This window comes from Nicotiana sylvestris, chromosome 8, assembly GCF_000393655.2.
Source record: "Nicotiana sylvestris chromosome 8, ASM39365v2, whole genome shotgun sequence".
NCBI classification, from domain to species: Eukaryota; Viridiplantae; Streptophyta; class Magnoliopsida; order Solanales; family Solanaceae; genus Nicotiana; species Nicotiana sylvestris.
The window spans coordinates 156,706,631-156,724,466 of NC_091064.1; the positions used below are offsets into that span (position 1 = coordinate 156,706,631).

At 35.2% G+C, this 17,836-nt stretch overlaps 1 protein-coding gene across 1 annotated transcript in view; it reads right to left on the minus strand.

The window, feature by feature from the left end:
* The window catches only part of LOC104227232 (anaphase-promoting complex subunit 5), a 29,145-nt gene extending 17,936 nt beyond the window's left edge, over positions 1-11,209 (minus strand). The window contains exons 1-10 of the mRNA XM_009779434.2: positions 10,836-11,209; positions 9,998-10,157; positions 9,788-9,909; positions 9,274-9,523; positions 8,164-8,341; positions 8,001-8,079; positions 7,826-7,911; positions 5,650-5,782; positions 5,434-5,466; positions 2,644-2,892 (exon numbers count right to left, since the gene is read on the minus strand). Of these exons, the coding sequence (XP_009777736.1) occupies positions 2,644-2,892; positions 5,434-5,466; positions 5,650-5,782; positions 7,826-7,911; positions 8,001-8,079; positions 8,164-8,341; positions 9,274-9,523; positions 9,788-9,909; positions 9,998-10,157; positions 10,836-11,009 (1,464 nt within the window). The 5' untranslated portion in view covers positions 11,010-11,209. The remainder of the gene's footprint in view (positions 1-2,643; positions 2,893-5,433; positions 5,467-5,649; positions 5,783-7,825; positions 7,912-8,000; positions 8,080-8,163; positions 8,342-9,273; positions 9,524-9,787; positions 9,910-9,997; positions 10,158-10,835) is intronic.
* Positions 11,210-17,836: the final 6,627 nt, after the last annotated feature.

A 17,836-nucleotide genomic window follows, 5' to 3' on the forward strand; every position in this document is an offset into this window, starting at 1 on the left:
AGAAACAATACCTCTCTAAGGGATGTAAGTTGGAGCAGGTAATATATCAACCTATCTACTTACAACCTGTCTCTCATAGAAATGCCTGTAGCAAGGACTAAGAAAATTGAGCAGCTGTATAGGTAAGTTTTTCTCAGATGGAAATGGAAGTCAGAAAAAAAATTCACCTGCTGACAGGGGTAACATCACTTTGCCTATTAAGGATGGTCTGTTGGGGATGACGGATGTAACAGTAATTGAGTTTTGCTTGGAAATGGTTATGAAGGATTGAGGAGGAACAAAAAAGCGACATGGTCCATAGGACTTGAAGCGAAAAGCGAGAAGTGAAGCGCACGCTTTTTTGAAGTTGAGCGCACAATTCACGAAATTAAAAAGATCCAAATACATATATGAATTTAGTACTTATAATGAACAAATTGCAATTAAAAATAACTAATTTAATTGTTCAATGTACAATAATGTCAATATTAACCCAACTCCTCAAAGTTAAGATTCACAAAACCGGTTGCTTGTTGTTGAGCTCACTTTGTGCATCATAGTTTGAAGCGCACACTTCTATAAAGCGCATGGCTTCATCCATGAAACAATAACTTCTCGCTTCGGATCACTAAGCGAGGAAACAATGGATTTTAATAACATCGCTCAAGGATAAGTATTTGGAGTGTAAGCTTAGTGTTGGGGCTCATGAAGCAGAAATGGACGTGAAGCTGGATACATAAGTCATCCCCAGGAGAGATAGTTTCAAATATCTTGGGTCTGTGATACAGGGTAACGGGGAGATCGACGAGGAAGTCGCACATCGTATTGGAGCGAGATGGATGAAATGGAGGCTCGCTTCTGGTATTTTGTGTGACAAGAATGTACCACCTAGACTTAAGGGCAAGTTCTATAAACTGATAGTTAGACTGGCCATGTTGTATGGAGCCGAGGGTTGGCCAGTCAAGAAATCTCATGTCCAGAAGTTGAAAGTAGCGTAAATGAGGATGTTGAGATGAATGTGTGGGCATACCAGAAAAGATAATATTAGGAACGAGTATATAAGGGACAAGGTGGGCGTGGCTCCTGTAGAAGATAAGTTGCGGGAATCGAGGCTGAGACGGTTCGAACATATGAAGAGGAGGACTCTGATACACCGGCTAGGAGGTGTGAGAGGTTGAACATGGCAGGTCAGAGGAGGGGTAGAGGGAGGCCTAAGAAGTACTGGGGTGAGGTGGTTAGGCAGGACATGGCGCTACTTCAGCTCACCGAGGACATGACCCTCGATAGGAGGATGTGGAGGTCGAGGATTAGGGTTGTAGGTTGACAGGCAGTCTAGAGTAGTATTTTCCTATTCCGAGCCCCTTGCTATTTCACATTGTGTCATTATTTCCACCGAGATTGACTCTATTCTTATAGTGTCGTATTCTTAGATTTCTGTTATTGCACATATCTCCATTTGCGCCCATGTTTAATTACCTTGTTGTTGCTACTGTCTATTTATTACTTCATTTTCACTTCTCTTGAGCCGAGGGTCTTTCGGAAATAACCTCTCTACCGTCATAGGGTAAGGTCTGCGTACACTTTACCTTCCCCAGACCCCACTTGTGGGATTTCACTATGTTTGTTGTTGTTGTTGTTGCTCAGGGATAAGTACGGGGAGTACGGAGAGCAATGGAGCATGCCAAAATTATCAAGCCCTTAGATAAAAGGCTTGTGGATGTGAATGTGAATGTTAAGCAACTGGGAAGAATTTGCTATACTATATTGTAGCATTTCGTAAGCCCCAATAATTTGGGATTGGACTTTAGTTGATTGATTGATGGATTGAGTAGCATTTCTGCAAAAATATTTAATTCAAGGGAAAACACATACAACAGTTTAGATTCCACTTAGTTTATAGATTTGAACCTTTTTTCCAACTGACGTGAAATGAATTTTATTTTTTTTAATAATAATAAATCCACTAATTCCAGATCTGAAACTCCAAGGGCAATGGGGTTTGCCCCTCTATTCTTCTCCACTTAAATATCATACTTGGTTCACTAACAGGATCCGAACTCATGACATGCACCGACCACATATCCCTCATTTTATTACCTCTACTTCTGAACCTGGGGCATAATGTATCTAACACCTTTAAGATATCTCAAATAGGAGACAGATAAATGGGATGATGAAACTAAAAGTATCCACAGTCTGATTAAATAAAGTAAGAAATGCTAATATTACATTAAGTTCATGAATAATACCTTGTGCTGGCTATTTCACATACTCTCCAAATCTCAAAAGTTTACCATCCCTCCATTGGATTATCCAAAACCCAATAAAAAGATGTTATGTTACACTTTAATTGTCTTATCTGAGTGAATGAACATCCAAAAGCAACAAATTCAATTGAGTAATTTGTGCGACATATTCAAGGACACAAAATGAGTAACACCTTGCAACATGAATGAGCGAGAATGGGTACCGCTTCTATTTCTTACCGCCTTTACATTTTTCCACTTTACACATATACACTTTTTTCTTTAAAAGAAGGTGCCTTTACATAAACACACTTTACTCATGCAAATGGGTCTACCTTGGTGTATGGTATGATTAAAAATCACCATTAATTATTTGGTCACTGCAATGCATACACAAGAGAGTGATTAAAGTGCTTACAGTCAGGTCGAATTTAGCCATGGCAAGATGATTAGACGCAACCAGTCGTTTCAGCTTTAGACTTTCCGCTCGCTTTAAGGATCTTCTCAATAGAACATATAAGAGTTGTTGAGTGGATAATGAAGTTCCTATACTGGTTACAGGTGAATAGGATGATCCGATAAGCCCCCTCATATTTGAGACTCCAAATTCAGACAACATCTTGCAAATTGCTGCTAACGTGTAAGCAAGACAACTATCATTATTTTGCTGCATATGAAGAGAGGAGAAATATTAGATCTCCTAGTAAGGGATGTTATAAATTAAATAAAGAGGCAACTCTACAGGGAAAAAGTTATTACAGGCACATCAAGCCTGTTTATGGTTGAAACAAACTGAAATCTGGGAGGACCGGATAACCATATCCATTGCTCTCTCCTGGAAAGGAAGTTAAAAACTTTCTACCAGAGTTTTGATCAATACAGTGAAAGACAGGCCGAAACCATTGAAGACATTGACACTTCAACCGAATTCCATTTGTGCCTTTTCATCAGCGGGATTCACATTTTAGCATTTAAAAACAATTCTGAATGGATTCAGCTGATAGTGAAGAGAGGTCTCCGTTTTCTTGGAGCTCCTTCGCCAGTTGCTGTTAATGCATTGGTCACAAGGTATAATGTAAAGAGATGGATACCGTTTCGGAGATTTGTAATTTCAGTATCTTTTCAATTTTCTTTATTCAGAGTTTGCACGTTTGGCCATCAGCTAAGCAAGTTATGCAATTTGATAAAAAATGTTAAAGCTCCTCCCCAGATGGAGCCTTTTGTTCTGATTTAGATGATTGTTTAAACAACGGTTGAAGTTTGTTGTTTATACACCGGGAAAAATGCAACTGCTAAAAGTTACTTTCAGATATTTAAGAAAATAAAAATGAGGAGTTGCACTGGAAAGTGTAGAGACAGGATCTATGTAACTTCTGTTACAATATAAGATGTGACGGAAATTTTTAGGATACTGAAATAAGTTGCAGAGAGACCAAGAATGAAAATAGACGTAGTATTTTTTATGTATAGTATATGTAGATCTTGAAGGCAAACAACAATTGCGCTAATTTCCCCGGTATCCAATTATGAAAAGGTTCGATGGGCATCAATTAAATAGCAGTGTCCATTCATCATCTTGTGCAGACACCCCATGCAAGGAAATATTGCAAAACCAATCATCTGCCAACTAGTTGGTGACAAGAAAAAGTATTTGTTCATAATCCTATAGCACAATATAATGAAAAACGCCTAAAGAAGGAATGCAGGAAATTCAATGGTCTCCAAACTACCATCAAAAGATTGCAATATAATTGGGACTGCTATGATGATATACTTCTTTAGCATAGGAAAGGTGGTATACATCAATTGCATTTTTAACTCCTTGTTAGGATAAACTCTTTGAGACAAAATAGACAATAAAACTAAACTAGACCAAGATTAGGGACTTGCTTTAACTGAGTTAACTTCCAGTAAATTATGGGTTCTTCTGCCACTAAGTCAGGTCACTCAATATCATGTTTCCTTACAGAAGCAAATGCTCTACCCAGCAATTGTACAACTTGAGAAGAAACAAAACTTGAAACCGGTGATAGCTAACTGTGAAAATATGGCACACCAAAGGAGAGCTTTTTGTCCCAGATAAATTTGTAATTACCAGAAAGAAGAGAAAGAAGATTCTATCAAAGAGCATGAACAGCCGAAATAGCAAAAGATCCATGTAAAACAAGCAAACAGGATTTTCCCCATGAGCACTACGCGGCAAGAAACCAATTACAAAATAATCAAGAAATATCTTATAGAAAACTGTTGAGTTTGTCCCACATCAGTTGTGGGATGGGAATTTAGTCTCCTTATGTGAACTTGGACAATCCTCATCTCATCAGCTAGCTTTTGGAGTTGAGTTAGGCCAAAGGTCCATTTATTGTCAAAAACAAATGAAGGGAAAGGTATGTGCACAGAATAAGTATATGACTCCCCAAAGAATAGTTGGCCCAAAAGTACTCCCTCCATCCCAATTGTATGATACGCCTCCATTTTTGCAATGTCCGAAATGCTTGATTCACTTGTACAAATAATAATATTATCAACACTCTCGTTCTTTGATAGTTCTAATCATTTCAAAAAGCAATATTCATACAATCACAATATGCATTTCACATCATGCAAACTTATCAATTAACGATAATAATTCTATTCCTACTAATATAATAACAAGTCAATTACAACATTAAACTCCATGGTCATTCATACTATATTCAACAAAAAGAGATAGAAGAAGTATTATGCTAACTTGAGGTGTCGATGGTAGTTGAGTGGCTGAGTAAAAGTTAATTTTATATGGGTCCAGCCGCTTCGAGTTTCTTCCCCTTAAAGCACCATTAACTGACTTTATTTCTCTCCTTAAACTAGAGACAAACATAGCAAGACAGAAGAGGGAGCTCAACCAACCAAGCCTTCACTTTTGACTTGCTAAGTATTGGTCAACCAATCATAAAATGCCACTAGAAGTGATTAACAAAGCAATTTTTTTAAGCATTTTATCAACATTAGCTGTATCATCGCAAATGCATATGTTGATAGCCATTAAGATCCCGTGGTTTTAATCTTGGTTGCCTTTCATCTGAAAAATTTCTCAATATGACAAATTTGTATCAATGCAAGTGAACAAACAATATTATATGCCACTTTAGTGCACAAAGGAATAAAAGATCACATATAAGAGAAGGGAAGCCATAGTCGAAAAAAGGGAAGGAAAAAATATGGCCACCTGTTGAGACACACGAACAGCTTCTGTCAACACCTGAAAATATCAAGCAAATAGTTGTTATGCCAAAGTGCAACAGCAAAGATCCTAAGACCACTCCTACGCCCACCCTCACCTTCAGCACACCAATAAGGGGGGCATGACCTACATCAAAATCAATAAAGTATGAAAAACATAACATGGACGGTGAAGGTAGGAAATGACGTTGAATATGCCTACCTCCAAAGCTTGTTTTGGGTGCCCAAAATGAAAATGCATCATTCCCAAGCATAATAAAGCAACTTCATATCTCCCAAAGCTATTGCAACCGGTTGAAGAAGAAGGTATAAAATCACATCCTTCCGTCCCTGCACTTTGGTAAAAATATTTCTCAGATCTATTTGCAAAGTGTTATCATGTGAATATGTGGTCTAGATTTATATCTGTCTAAATTCATCATACTTGAGTAAGGATAACCTTATAATATTGTAGTGCATTATGTATTTTATTAAGGAATATTTACTTATCTTACTAGTATGGAGATTGAATATTTACCATATTGTACGTAGCATAAGACTCCTTTATTAGGAGCACTTCTTTGCAAACTGTTTTATAAAATCGAGTTAAGGAGAAGTTTTTCTTATTTTCACATGGTACCATAGCCTCTACAATCTTGGTAAAGATTCAAATAACTTAAACTACTGGCGAGCTGTGCTGGACAATATGTTTTGCCCCCGGGCCATTGTTCTTCTTCTCTTCTTCCTTGTATCCAACACCACTCCTCTCTTCGACAACCGGCATCATTACTCTCCGGATGACCGTCCAGGCGATGCTCTTCTCTATGACAACTATTGAGGTGATGCTCCTCTCTTTAGGATCATTCATGGCGATCATTCTGATGGCATGAACGATCACACCGATAGATGCTACTAACTTCTATGCTATCAGTGCCCTCATATAAACCTTGAATTATTTGTCATTGTTCTGCAATTTAAATTAGGTTGATAATGTCTTGGAAATTTACAACACAATATCCTTTTTACATGGTTGAGAATAAATTCCTTTTTCTGTGGCGGGTGGATTCACTGCGTACTCTCAAACTCTTCAATTACATAGTAGTGCAAGAAGCACTTTCTTTCATTGTGTACTTACCAATGACTTTTCGGAGGAAAGGACTCTAGCATCGCTTTTTTGTGATTGTGCACTATCCCAGCGAGATTTCAATGTCAAATTTCTATTATTCCAATATAAGCAAACTCAAGTTGGTCTCTCCACTTTGACTTTGACTTTGAGGCGGTGCGTTAGAAACTTAGAATGTCAAGTCTAAATTCATACATGTCCTCATTGTACTTGAACAAAGAAAATCTTATAGAATATTATATAGAATACTGTAGGATAATCTTTATTTGATTACGGAATTACCTTATTAGCATAGAGAAGTATGTAGCCTAAGATTCCGATATAAGGAACATCTCTTGTAAATTGTTAAAAAGATTAAGTTAATGAGAAATTTTTCTTAATTTCACACTAGTAATAATGATCATGACACATTTAACCCAACCTCAAGCCCTGCAATTCTCTCTCTCTCTCTTCCTTCTTTTTTAAACCATAGTGTCCGGGTTGGCTTCTTTTTTAAACCATAGTGTCCGGGTTGGCTTATGCGCACCTCGACTAATTTCATGGGATACCTGCCACCTCCCACGAACAACAGGTACCAAGTTACTCTACCCACCAAAGCTTGGACAGATGCGAAAATATCTCATCGGTTTTTTTTCCTCGCTGGGATTTGAACCTGAGGCCTCATGATTCTCACCCACTTCACTGATCACTAGGCCATCCATCCTTAAATTAGCATTGCTTCAATGAGCTATGGGACAATTCTTATTTTTCAATAGATTTAGGACACAACATCTATAAAAACCTTCTGGAATCATTGCTTAATTATACCTCAAACTGTATGTTTGTCAACATAACTTCTAGTCATTGCATTTACAAAAAACTTATTGATCCTAGGAATCGACCATTTAACTTGAAGATAGGACCAAATCATCATTGCCCCAAGGCCTAATTAGTCCAGGTTCATAAGCACGATAAGATCATCATAGATGATAAGATTGTCAGGAAGAAATTAGCTTGCTCGGTCATAGTCTAATCCCTGGGATGCCCATAGAATTGCAAGGGTAAGCCCCAAGCTCACATTATGGTTGCCTAGAATAAGTAAACAGAATATCATTCTTCAAACCACATGTCTAGTATTTCCTGGCAGATTGCTGGTGTCTTTGAGTAAACTTTTACCGGCTAACTACTGCAATTATACTACACTGAGCATCATCCAAAGAATCTGTGAATTGTTATTAATGCAAACATGAAGGACGTTTGAAATGTAGATACAACATAATAGACGATATAAGTATACCTGTAATCAAAATACCGGTGGATATTTTCTAGAGCAGTATGATAGTCCTGATGATAAAGGCTATTCAAGTAACGCAAGAAGTGAACCTTCATAAAATGCAGAAAAAGTTACTTTAGAGACAGATAATACAAATTCTACTCAAATCCCCAAAACACATCACTTCATAGCATCTTACACGATGTAACTCTGGAGCTAATTTAAGAAGGTCCTTCAATACAGACTCAAAAGCATTGAGAGTGAAGGAGCTTCCCTGCCTGAAAGAGAAGATAAATTATTTGCTTAAGAATCTAGAAAAAACATGATATGCTGACATAAGTATTCGATAAAACTTCAGCCACCTTTCAATTGTATCAGCTTGCTCCAAGAGATATCCTTGTATTTGCCAATTTGTACGTAAGAAAGCTCCAGTCTGAGAATCAACACAATCCGATGCATCACAAGAAGAAGATTCGCATGTGCTAACTTCTCTTGGCTTAGTGATTCTTTTAATTTGTGGCCCAGGAGAAGAATAATGATCTGCAACTCATGGCTAACTAACATTAAGCACTAAAAAAGCATAAATATCGTTTATCTAGGCTTATTCATTTCCAAGTATTTCAGTAAGCAAGAACCAAAGACAGTTCAAAGCTGAATAAGATACCCGGATTACTGAGCATACATCAACACATCACATCTTAGGAAGGTAAATAAGACCACTACAGCAATCAGTAAAGGTCGGTATAGTCGCTACAGCTTCTGTTAATTTTACTTTCTGGAATTTCCTTAATATTTTCTACTGCATAAGAGGAAAATGCCTGTATATCCTTTATACTTCTATTGATAGTCTTAAAAATAAGTTATTCGTCTACAAAATCATCATGTCTTAGGCAGGTAAGTAAGTCTACTACAGCAATCAGTAAGGGTCTATAATAGCTGCTGCAGCTTTTGTTCGTGTTATTTTTCGGAATTCCCTTAATGGGAAACTCCCGTAAATTTGTATACCTACTGACCAAGCTTCTGAATAAGTTACTCATCTACACAGAAAAAGGACAAAACTACGAGATCCCATGAAGCTCTGTAGCCAACTGGATCTGGATTTCATAGAATGTGAACTAAATTCAACATGAGAATATCATCTGAAACTAGAATCCTGGTTTTGTTCGTCGTTCGCACAGTAAATCTGAATAGTGCTTTAAATTGCGTACTACCTATATGATGCACTAAAATCCTTGTTCATGTTGGAATAACTACAAGGAATGATTATCCTTGCTACAAATAGCTAGAAAATAATGTTGGAAGAAGCATAACTCTACTCTTTCTTTTGGAACACAAAGCCCTTTCTCATGAAGTGATAATAGCAGTATCCTCAACTGAATGATTGCACGTAAATTTTGCACCATACAGGAATCAATCTTTCCCAATGCATACAGATATGATTTTACTTCTACAAATATACCAAAGAAAAATACCTTCAATTGATCTAACTAAAGCTTTAGGTGCATGATTGTGGAAGGAAAGCTTTTCGTCAACCACATTTCTTGCTTCGATTTCTTTGTTGACTTTCTCAACAACAAAATTCTCCAAATCCATGTTCTCATAGTGCTTTGGTGCTTCAGTATAGCTATCAGAATCGTTGAAATGTGATAACTCATAAGGAGGATAAGCTGAGAGAGATTCCTTGCAATATGTTGCTACATTTGTCAAAAGATGACAGACAGCCTACACAGAAAAACAATCCAGAGATAAATGTTTATCAACCTTTCATTGAGTGGATTTACCCTATGCATGATCCAAGCAAAAATAAATCGCAATAGCAAGTCAAATTGGAAAAGTAAAATCAAAATTCAAATTGTTCAATAATAGCAATGACTGCACAAGAAGAATAACACCTAAGACTCATGCATTGAACTTTATGCTTCATTGGTGCCATTGTCTTGACAGAGCCAAGTCCTTCTAACAAGATAATGAATAGCTCAATAGTACCTCAAATGACAATAGGTTAAACGCAAGTAAGCAACGACGAACAAAGACTCCAAGATTGCTCCTAGGATCCAAAATGATTTGAGCGTCATCCATGACATTTGAATCAGAACCCCCAAGTATGCCTATTCATAATAATAACATAAATGATAAAACTTCGTAAATAAAAAGCTAAGCAGGTTACAAACTTAGATAAATAATAAGTTCCATTACCTCGCAAGTCATTAAAAAAGTTAAACAAATCGTCTGGTGAGGCTAAAGATGATAGCTTTCCAGCTAAATGGTCGCTCAACCAATGCTTCAGTACGCCTCCAATTTCATTCAGCTGTGAGATGAGTTCATCCAGCTTTGGCTCAAAAATATCCTCAGAAGACTGTTCCAAGAAAAAAGACAAATTTACTCTGTTCAAACAGCATTCTCTACACTGTGCTTGGAGATTTAGACCGCCAACCATTTTGCCCACAAAATCATTGATATATAGTCCTAAATGACTAATAAAATTCAAATCAGCATAATGTATACCAAACACCATAGAAAAAGTTTCAGGACCTTTTTTTTCTAGAAATGAAGAAAATTAAGCTCAAATCAGAAATTCTAACCCTATCAACATAAATCCAGTTCTAATAAAGTAAAAAGCAGCAAAAAATGCCGACCTCTAGGGGCTATTTGATTTGGTTCTTTTAGCTGATTACATCACTAGCTCGGATAATGAAAATCAGCGTTTAGTTATCATATAAACAAAACCACTTTTTCATAAAGTTAATTACATTTAAACTGCTTGCTGAATAACTAAATATTTATTAAACATGATATATTATCTTGAGTAGTAAGAAATAACTAATATTTATTATTTCAGAAGCTCCATTTACCGGATTTAACCAGCATCAATTTTCACCGAAGTAGTTTCAAAGTCAAAATCAGTGCTTAGTGTTGTTCAGTAAAAAAACACTGTCAGCAGAAAATAACCACGATTGAAACTGAATAATTTCTAATGGACTATCTAATAATCACTCAGAATTTGAAAGCTAGGAAGAGATAAAAGAAAAATTACCTTAGTGAGAGATAATAAGAATGAGGCGAGAAGATTGTGTTGAGAGACAGAAGAGAAAGGGAAAGGGACAGAGGTTTGGGAGGGAGGAGCATAGACTTGAATGAGAATGCAAATTGAGAGCTTGTGTGGTGTTATCGTGAATGCTCCCGGCGCCGCCTTCGATATCCCTGACATTGCGGTTGCGGCGGACTTGGTGCGAGCGCGCCGATGGAGGGCTATTCTGATTTTAATTTTGAAATTTGAACTTTTGGTGGTTGTTCAAAGAAACAAAAAAGAAGAAAGATGTACGCTCGTAGTAACATGCATTGTACAAAGCTCTTTGATGATTGTACGTTCAGTTGGTTCTGTTCATTATCTTTTCCATTCAAATACTGTTTCCCCTTGTCTCTTTTTTCTTTTTTTCCGAAGGAGAGTGCCCTTGCGTATAGTTGAACTAGATAGGCGTGGGCCTGTGCTAGCACTGGCCCAACAAATTGAACACTCCCGATGCGCACCTTTAATGTTTGTTTGAAAATATATATTGCAATTAGTTTGAGTAATTAACAATTTGGTACATTTATCTTTTATATATTTACTTAGTTAATAAAATTGAGCTTTATTAAAATTAGGTTATTACATGCCCCAATTCTCAAGGGAGCAAAAAATTGATGGTAATTACATGATAACATTTTGTATTTTTTCTTTTTAAAGTATATTAATAAATAAAATAAAAAACTCTTTTCCTTTTTATATTTGACTCAAAAAATGTTCTTTCTTGCTCCTGAATTCCCAATTCTATTCCAAGTACGCGTTCATCTTCTTATCATTGGTCCTCAATATTTGTGTAAAGTGTCCGTATTTTAAATTAATTTATATTCACTCTTAATCAAATTTAGAGGTTTTAGTTCTTTTCTATAGCTGCAATAGTAATTTTTGTGCCCAATCTTAATTCTCTTTTTTCTCTTAATTTCTTCGTTCATTTCCCCGAATTTTTCTTTTCCACCTTATGAGCTTATTCTCATAATTTAGATTTAGATATCTATTTTTTTAATTGTCTCTCATCTTCTATACTATTAGATAATTCATCTATCACAAATAAAAAGTTATCCTAATACAATGATGTATTTGTGTTTGTGTTGAATCGTATTATATTTTTAGACAATGATGATCAAATAACAAATGAAGTTAGAAAAATACAAAATCAAACATTTTTAGATTTATTTAATTATAATATATTCGTATTTGTGTTGAATCGTATTATATTTTTAGATTGTGTGGAGCACAAACTATATAATTACTAGTAAATTTACCGCGCTTCGCGCGGTTAAAATTTTAGTCAATTTATAAGAGATGTCAAACATATGTATTAAATAACAACAGTATTCCTTTTGAAGCATTCATAAAAGAGAGCATACAAAATAAGTATTCTTTTTCTCCTAACAGTACAACTATTGTCTATAATGCCGATGTTATCCTTTGTTAGTTTTTAACTTTCTCCTCTTTCATTTCTTCCATGCTTTCCCATTCCATACATGTATTATTGTCGTACCCCTTAATCTTTTATCGATTTCTAAAAGCAAAAAATTTCACAAGCTAAGGACTATTTTTCGTATTTTCCTTTCTTTTTATTTTTGTAGTATGACTATTTATTGAGGTTAACATTCAGCCTTACTCGCAGTTGGCCGTTGTATCTTTACATGGCCAAATGAGGTATTTTACATGACAAAACTATACAAAGCTATGCTTATACCATTTTTCTAACACAGGGTTTGAGTAGATTTTCCGAATGATAAACACTTAACGCCAAGAAAATTTATTAATAGGAGATGGATCAGAATAGAGGAAAGGCAATTTCTAAATTTTCAGGTCATTAGCTATATTATAAGAAGAATAATGCAAAGGCAAAAGTCGTGAATCAACAAAGATACAATAGAGAGCGAAAGGAGTTTGCATAAGCTAAATAATACTCAAAACAATCACGGACAAATTAAAGTACTAAATCCTTTCTTAGAGTTGTCGCATTCAACTCCATCGATCTTCCTCACACTTTGAACGGATAAGTATCACGAATGAGAGATCGATCCCGCTGTCCACCATCCTAAAAAGAAATTCAAAGACAACAGAAAAATACTAAAGTAATGAACCGACAAAATCTCTAAAGAGAGAAGGGCGAAGAAATTGGAGGAGGAAAACCTTAGTAGTGGAAACTCAGGAATTAAAATATTAAAGAAGCTAATAATATATGTTATGAGATTTTTTTTATTATTATTAAATATTTAAGTAACACAAATATAAGGAATAGAATCATGAGATTCTGAACATAAACATAAATTACAATGCAAGCATTAGAGAGGGAAAAAAAACTTCTTACAAAAAGGACTTTAAATAGGAGGGAGGAGAAATAAAACAGTACTTAAAAAAGTTAAATTTTCATAATGGCAAGTCTGGGAGTCTATTCTCTTATAAGGTAATTACACCTTATAATATTTTTCCAGTAATAAATATAAATTTTTTGAATAAAGATTATAAAATTTTAATCCACCAAAGGGAATAAATTTTACTTGATCAAATTGAAGCAAATTATAACTCTAGTCTCTAAAGACTGTAAGTAGAATTTATGAAATTATATGTCGTTCCGATGAAGCGAAGCAAATGCAATTCCCCTAATTGTCAGAGAGTACATATATTTCTTCACTCTACAAACAAAGCCTAAGCTGAAGATCAGAAAAGAAGAACGCTTGAAAGAAAAACCTAAGTAATTTGATGAAGAGATCATCTACGATGAAGTAACTATGATTATACGCTCAAACTATGAAGAGAAACATAGTTAAAGATCATAAGTCATAAAATGAGAAAATGATACACATATAAACAACAAAATATAAAAAAATGAAAAAACTCATGGTCACCATAACTTTTTATGTATTTACAACAGTAAAATTTAGAAATTATATCTCCGTCGAAGAATATATGACTGTTTTATTGTGATTACTACTATTAACTGCACACTACTCAATTTTGAACTCAACAGAAGTAATAGGCATATCAATAGTATGTTAGAGGGCAAACAAAAGCAAGTAAATATCATAATTAAGATATTTATCAACTATAATAAATACGGTGAGCAAGTGTAAGACCAGTATTTGTGTAGCTTGGGAGATTGAGCAAGCAATAAGGACAATGTTCCAACCACCTGCATGAAAAAGAGAATCCAACTTTGATAAAAGATCATCCACACGAGAACTCCTAGAGAAAAAGTAAAAGGTGGACAAGGGAAAGGAAAATAAAATAAAATTAATGGCCAATGCATTCTGAGCAATATCTAGGAATCTGCTCATAAAAAATGAGAACTAAAAGGTTAGGTGTTAAGAAATATGCAATTCTTGTCATAAACACACTTCCAAAATAAATCAATATAGTTTAACTAAATAAGGGATTTTAAGAACAAAATAAAATAACACATGAAGTTAAAAAAGGTAAATATATTTTCCTTTAGGCAATTTAATATATTTTACATTGTAGCAATATCTATCGTGCTGTAAATTATCGATGAATATCAAAAATAAAAGACCATTTTTGACGTATATATAAATAACTTCTCCGCCACAACTCTAGTTAATTTTTCTTCTTCTTGGGATCTAGTAGCCAAAGCCCCATTCAATATCATGGTGTTCAATGCCACACCAAGAATTTTATTAAAAGAAAATTTACGTATACGTTTTTTCCTTTTTCTTCACTCAACTAAATTTCTCACAGTATATGATTTTATATAAATTATACAGAGTCATTCTTTATATTACCACTATAAATATCCAAATCAGCTACGCACATAAAATGGTCTACATATATAAAACAATAGGTACATGCCTCGACACATAAATAAGACAGGAGAACAATGAAAGTAAATTTAAATGAGTTAAAGATATTATGTCATCGGTATACTACCACATAATATCTTTACCTAATAAGTTACTGGTAACACGGTAATCCTCCATATTGTCTCCAAAATCATATGTCATTTCATATACATCCTCGCTATCATTAACAAAAAGTATGTCTGATATCTGATTCACAACTAAGACATTAAGCTAAGTTGTGGCAATCTGCCGGTGGCTTTAAAACCATTGTAGAAGAGAATAGGCTGGCATTATCTCGATACATATCAAATGACTTCCATAGTATAATCTTTCATCATAAAGAAATTAAATGCAGGTTAGCTGCTATAATTACTAAAAAATCATATAAAATGACGCCAAGTTATTTAAAGATCAAATCTGAGCTGTATAATCTAAAAATGTAAGAAAAATAATAAGTAGTTAATAATTAACAAAGCCAAATACTAAATTGACTTGAAAGGAGTTTTAGAGGGATTCAAATGTTAATTGTGTCCAAGCAGCAAAATTACAACAATCACATTACACTATTGTTCTTGACAAATAGAGTTGAATATATTAGCCTTCAAGTCCTAGTTCACATTCAAATAAGCATTGAAAGATTTATCAAGAGACCATGAGTGCAACAATAACAGGTTTCTCAGTTTATAGTTTAGTTTTTGATGATAAATGTTGCACTTAAGAACTTTAAAAAGTTTGGTTTAAGATGCTTGATCAGATATCTGCACATAATACACGAAGAAACATAAATGAGTGTGAGCACGTGATTTTTGCTTCACGATAATTACTCCAAAAGAAATCGAAAAATAAAGCAAGTTACCTTCGGGTACAAATCTTGAGAGTTTGCGTGACATTTTAGTAATTATTTTGTTCGTAAATGTTTACCTTATTGCAGTTTAATTAAAAATACAAAAATACTTGTTGCATGCATATTTAGGATTAATTGAGCCTTTAAGAATTAATTAAACCATAATTTGGTTTTAAAAAGCGAAAATCACAAAAATATGCATTTTTATTCTATTTGTTGTCATCGTGTGATTTTATTAAATGTTTTAATTTGTGTGTTAATTGTCGTTAAGTGTTAATTAATATCTGTGTAGTTTAATTTTGATTGTTATTTAATTAGGAATTTTTTTCTAAAGAAAAGAGTGCAAAAATTGAAGAAAATATCGGATTTGGGCTTCACAATTAAACCAAAAGAGCAGGCCCAATGTGTGTAATAACCCAGTCCAGGACCAGGTCTCTCAGCCGTCTCCCAAACGACGTCGTTTGGATGCTTTCAATCTGGACCATTGATCAGTCAGATCTAACGGTCCAGTTCAGTTCTTTCATTAATCCAAACGACGATGTATGATTACAATCAATCAGGGCCGTCTTTTCCCTTTAATCCAACGGTCCCGATCAATCCTCTATACCCGACCCACTTCATCCCAGAGACCGACCCAGTCTCATTTAATCAAACGGCACTGTTTCCCCCTTAACGAAAGATCCTGGCCATCGATCCCACCTTATTCAACGACCAGGATCAATTACCTCACCCCGTATATAAGTTCTAAACCATACCCCACACCCCCCAAAGCCATACCCCCCTTCACCTCTTCGTCTTTGAACCTTCAAAGATCAGACATGTCCGCCGCCTTCAACCACCGTCTTCCGCCCATGGGAAATCGCCTCACGGCGGTTCCGGTGGTCCAAATGACCCCAGCTTAACACCCTCGACTCCTCTTAACCTCCCCATTCCAAATCCATAACCCATATCTCTCGAATCAGGCCCCAACGTCTCGAATCTTCGATTGAATGTTGGCCTGAAAACCCAACCCTTTCCGATGGCTACCAAATTAACACCATAGCTTCTCCTGACTATCCTAGTCATAGATCCGGTAGTAGTTTAGGCCGAATCTTCCTGGAACTGCTCGAATCTTCATTTGAAGATTCGAGCAAAATCTAAAACTACCCTAATGTACCCCAAAATCACACCAGTCACTCTCCTGACCTTACTTGTAACCAAACCAAACTTGGTTTGGTTCGAATCCGACCAGAAATGATCAAGCCCCAAATTAGACCTTCAAGAACCCTAAAATTCCAAATCATGGAATCTGCCCAAATTTAATAAAATGTTGGGGTCTAATCGACCTTAATCGAAGTATTTTCAGTTGAGAATACTTCGACTAAGGTCTGTTCGATCTCAAAGTGTCCGAATCAGAGTTTCCAAGACTGGGTCCGTATAATTCTGTTATTATGAGGTATTTCCTTTTCTTTCCTTCGTATTTGCTTCTCTACATATCTGTTTATCTGCTGTATTGATTTTAAAATTTCTTTTGGTCAATTGACCTTGTTCATATTCAATTGGATCAATTCTGTCATTTGTTTAGGTTCGATATGATTGTTATGTGTTATAATTTGTATAATCGATTAATGAGTTGCGTCGATTAATTAGTTTCTAGTTAATCTATGTTTCTGTCAATACCACTGAAATTGCCTGTGAATTGCCTAATTATCTGGGGTCTGATTGTTTAGTATCAGTTGTTGTAAGCAGTCCATTAATTAGTTTCGTCAATTAATTCACTCTCGTTTGTTAAAACAGAAAGTTTGTCAAACGTTGTTGTGTATATTTGATCCGTGGCCATTTGGTTTCAGGGCATTGTCATCCTAATGACAATGAACTTGCATTCCTGATGTTTGCATTCATGTGCATATTGATTAAATATTTCAGTTTTAGTTTTAGGGATTGTGTTAAGTTCTATGTTGTGTTAAGTCTAGATTGATTTAATTCCAAGTTCATTTTTTCCAATTGATTTCTAACTTTAGTCCTTCAGTAATCGGAAATAAGTTTGGGTACATTTGAAAGTCAGGTTTAAATTTTAAATCTTTGTTAAGGTTGAAAACAGATTTCAGATTTTAAAAGTTGTAATGCAATAGTGTTTGTGTTAGGAGGGCAGTAATATTAAGGGTTTTCAGGGGCAATTTGGGATTGAAACAGTTAAGTTTATATTTTAGTATTAGTGCTTTGTTAATGGGGATATTAACTAATACATTAATGGGGAACAGAGGTAATGGGGGCTGAAAATCAGGGAAAAGGCTTCCTTAGTGGGATTTAAAGTAAAAAGAGCAGATTTTTAGTGGGGAATT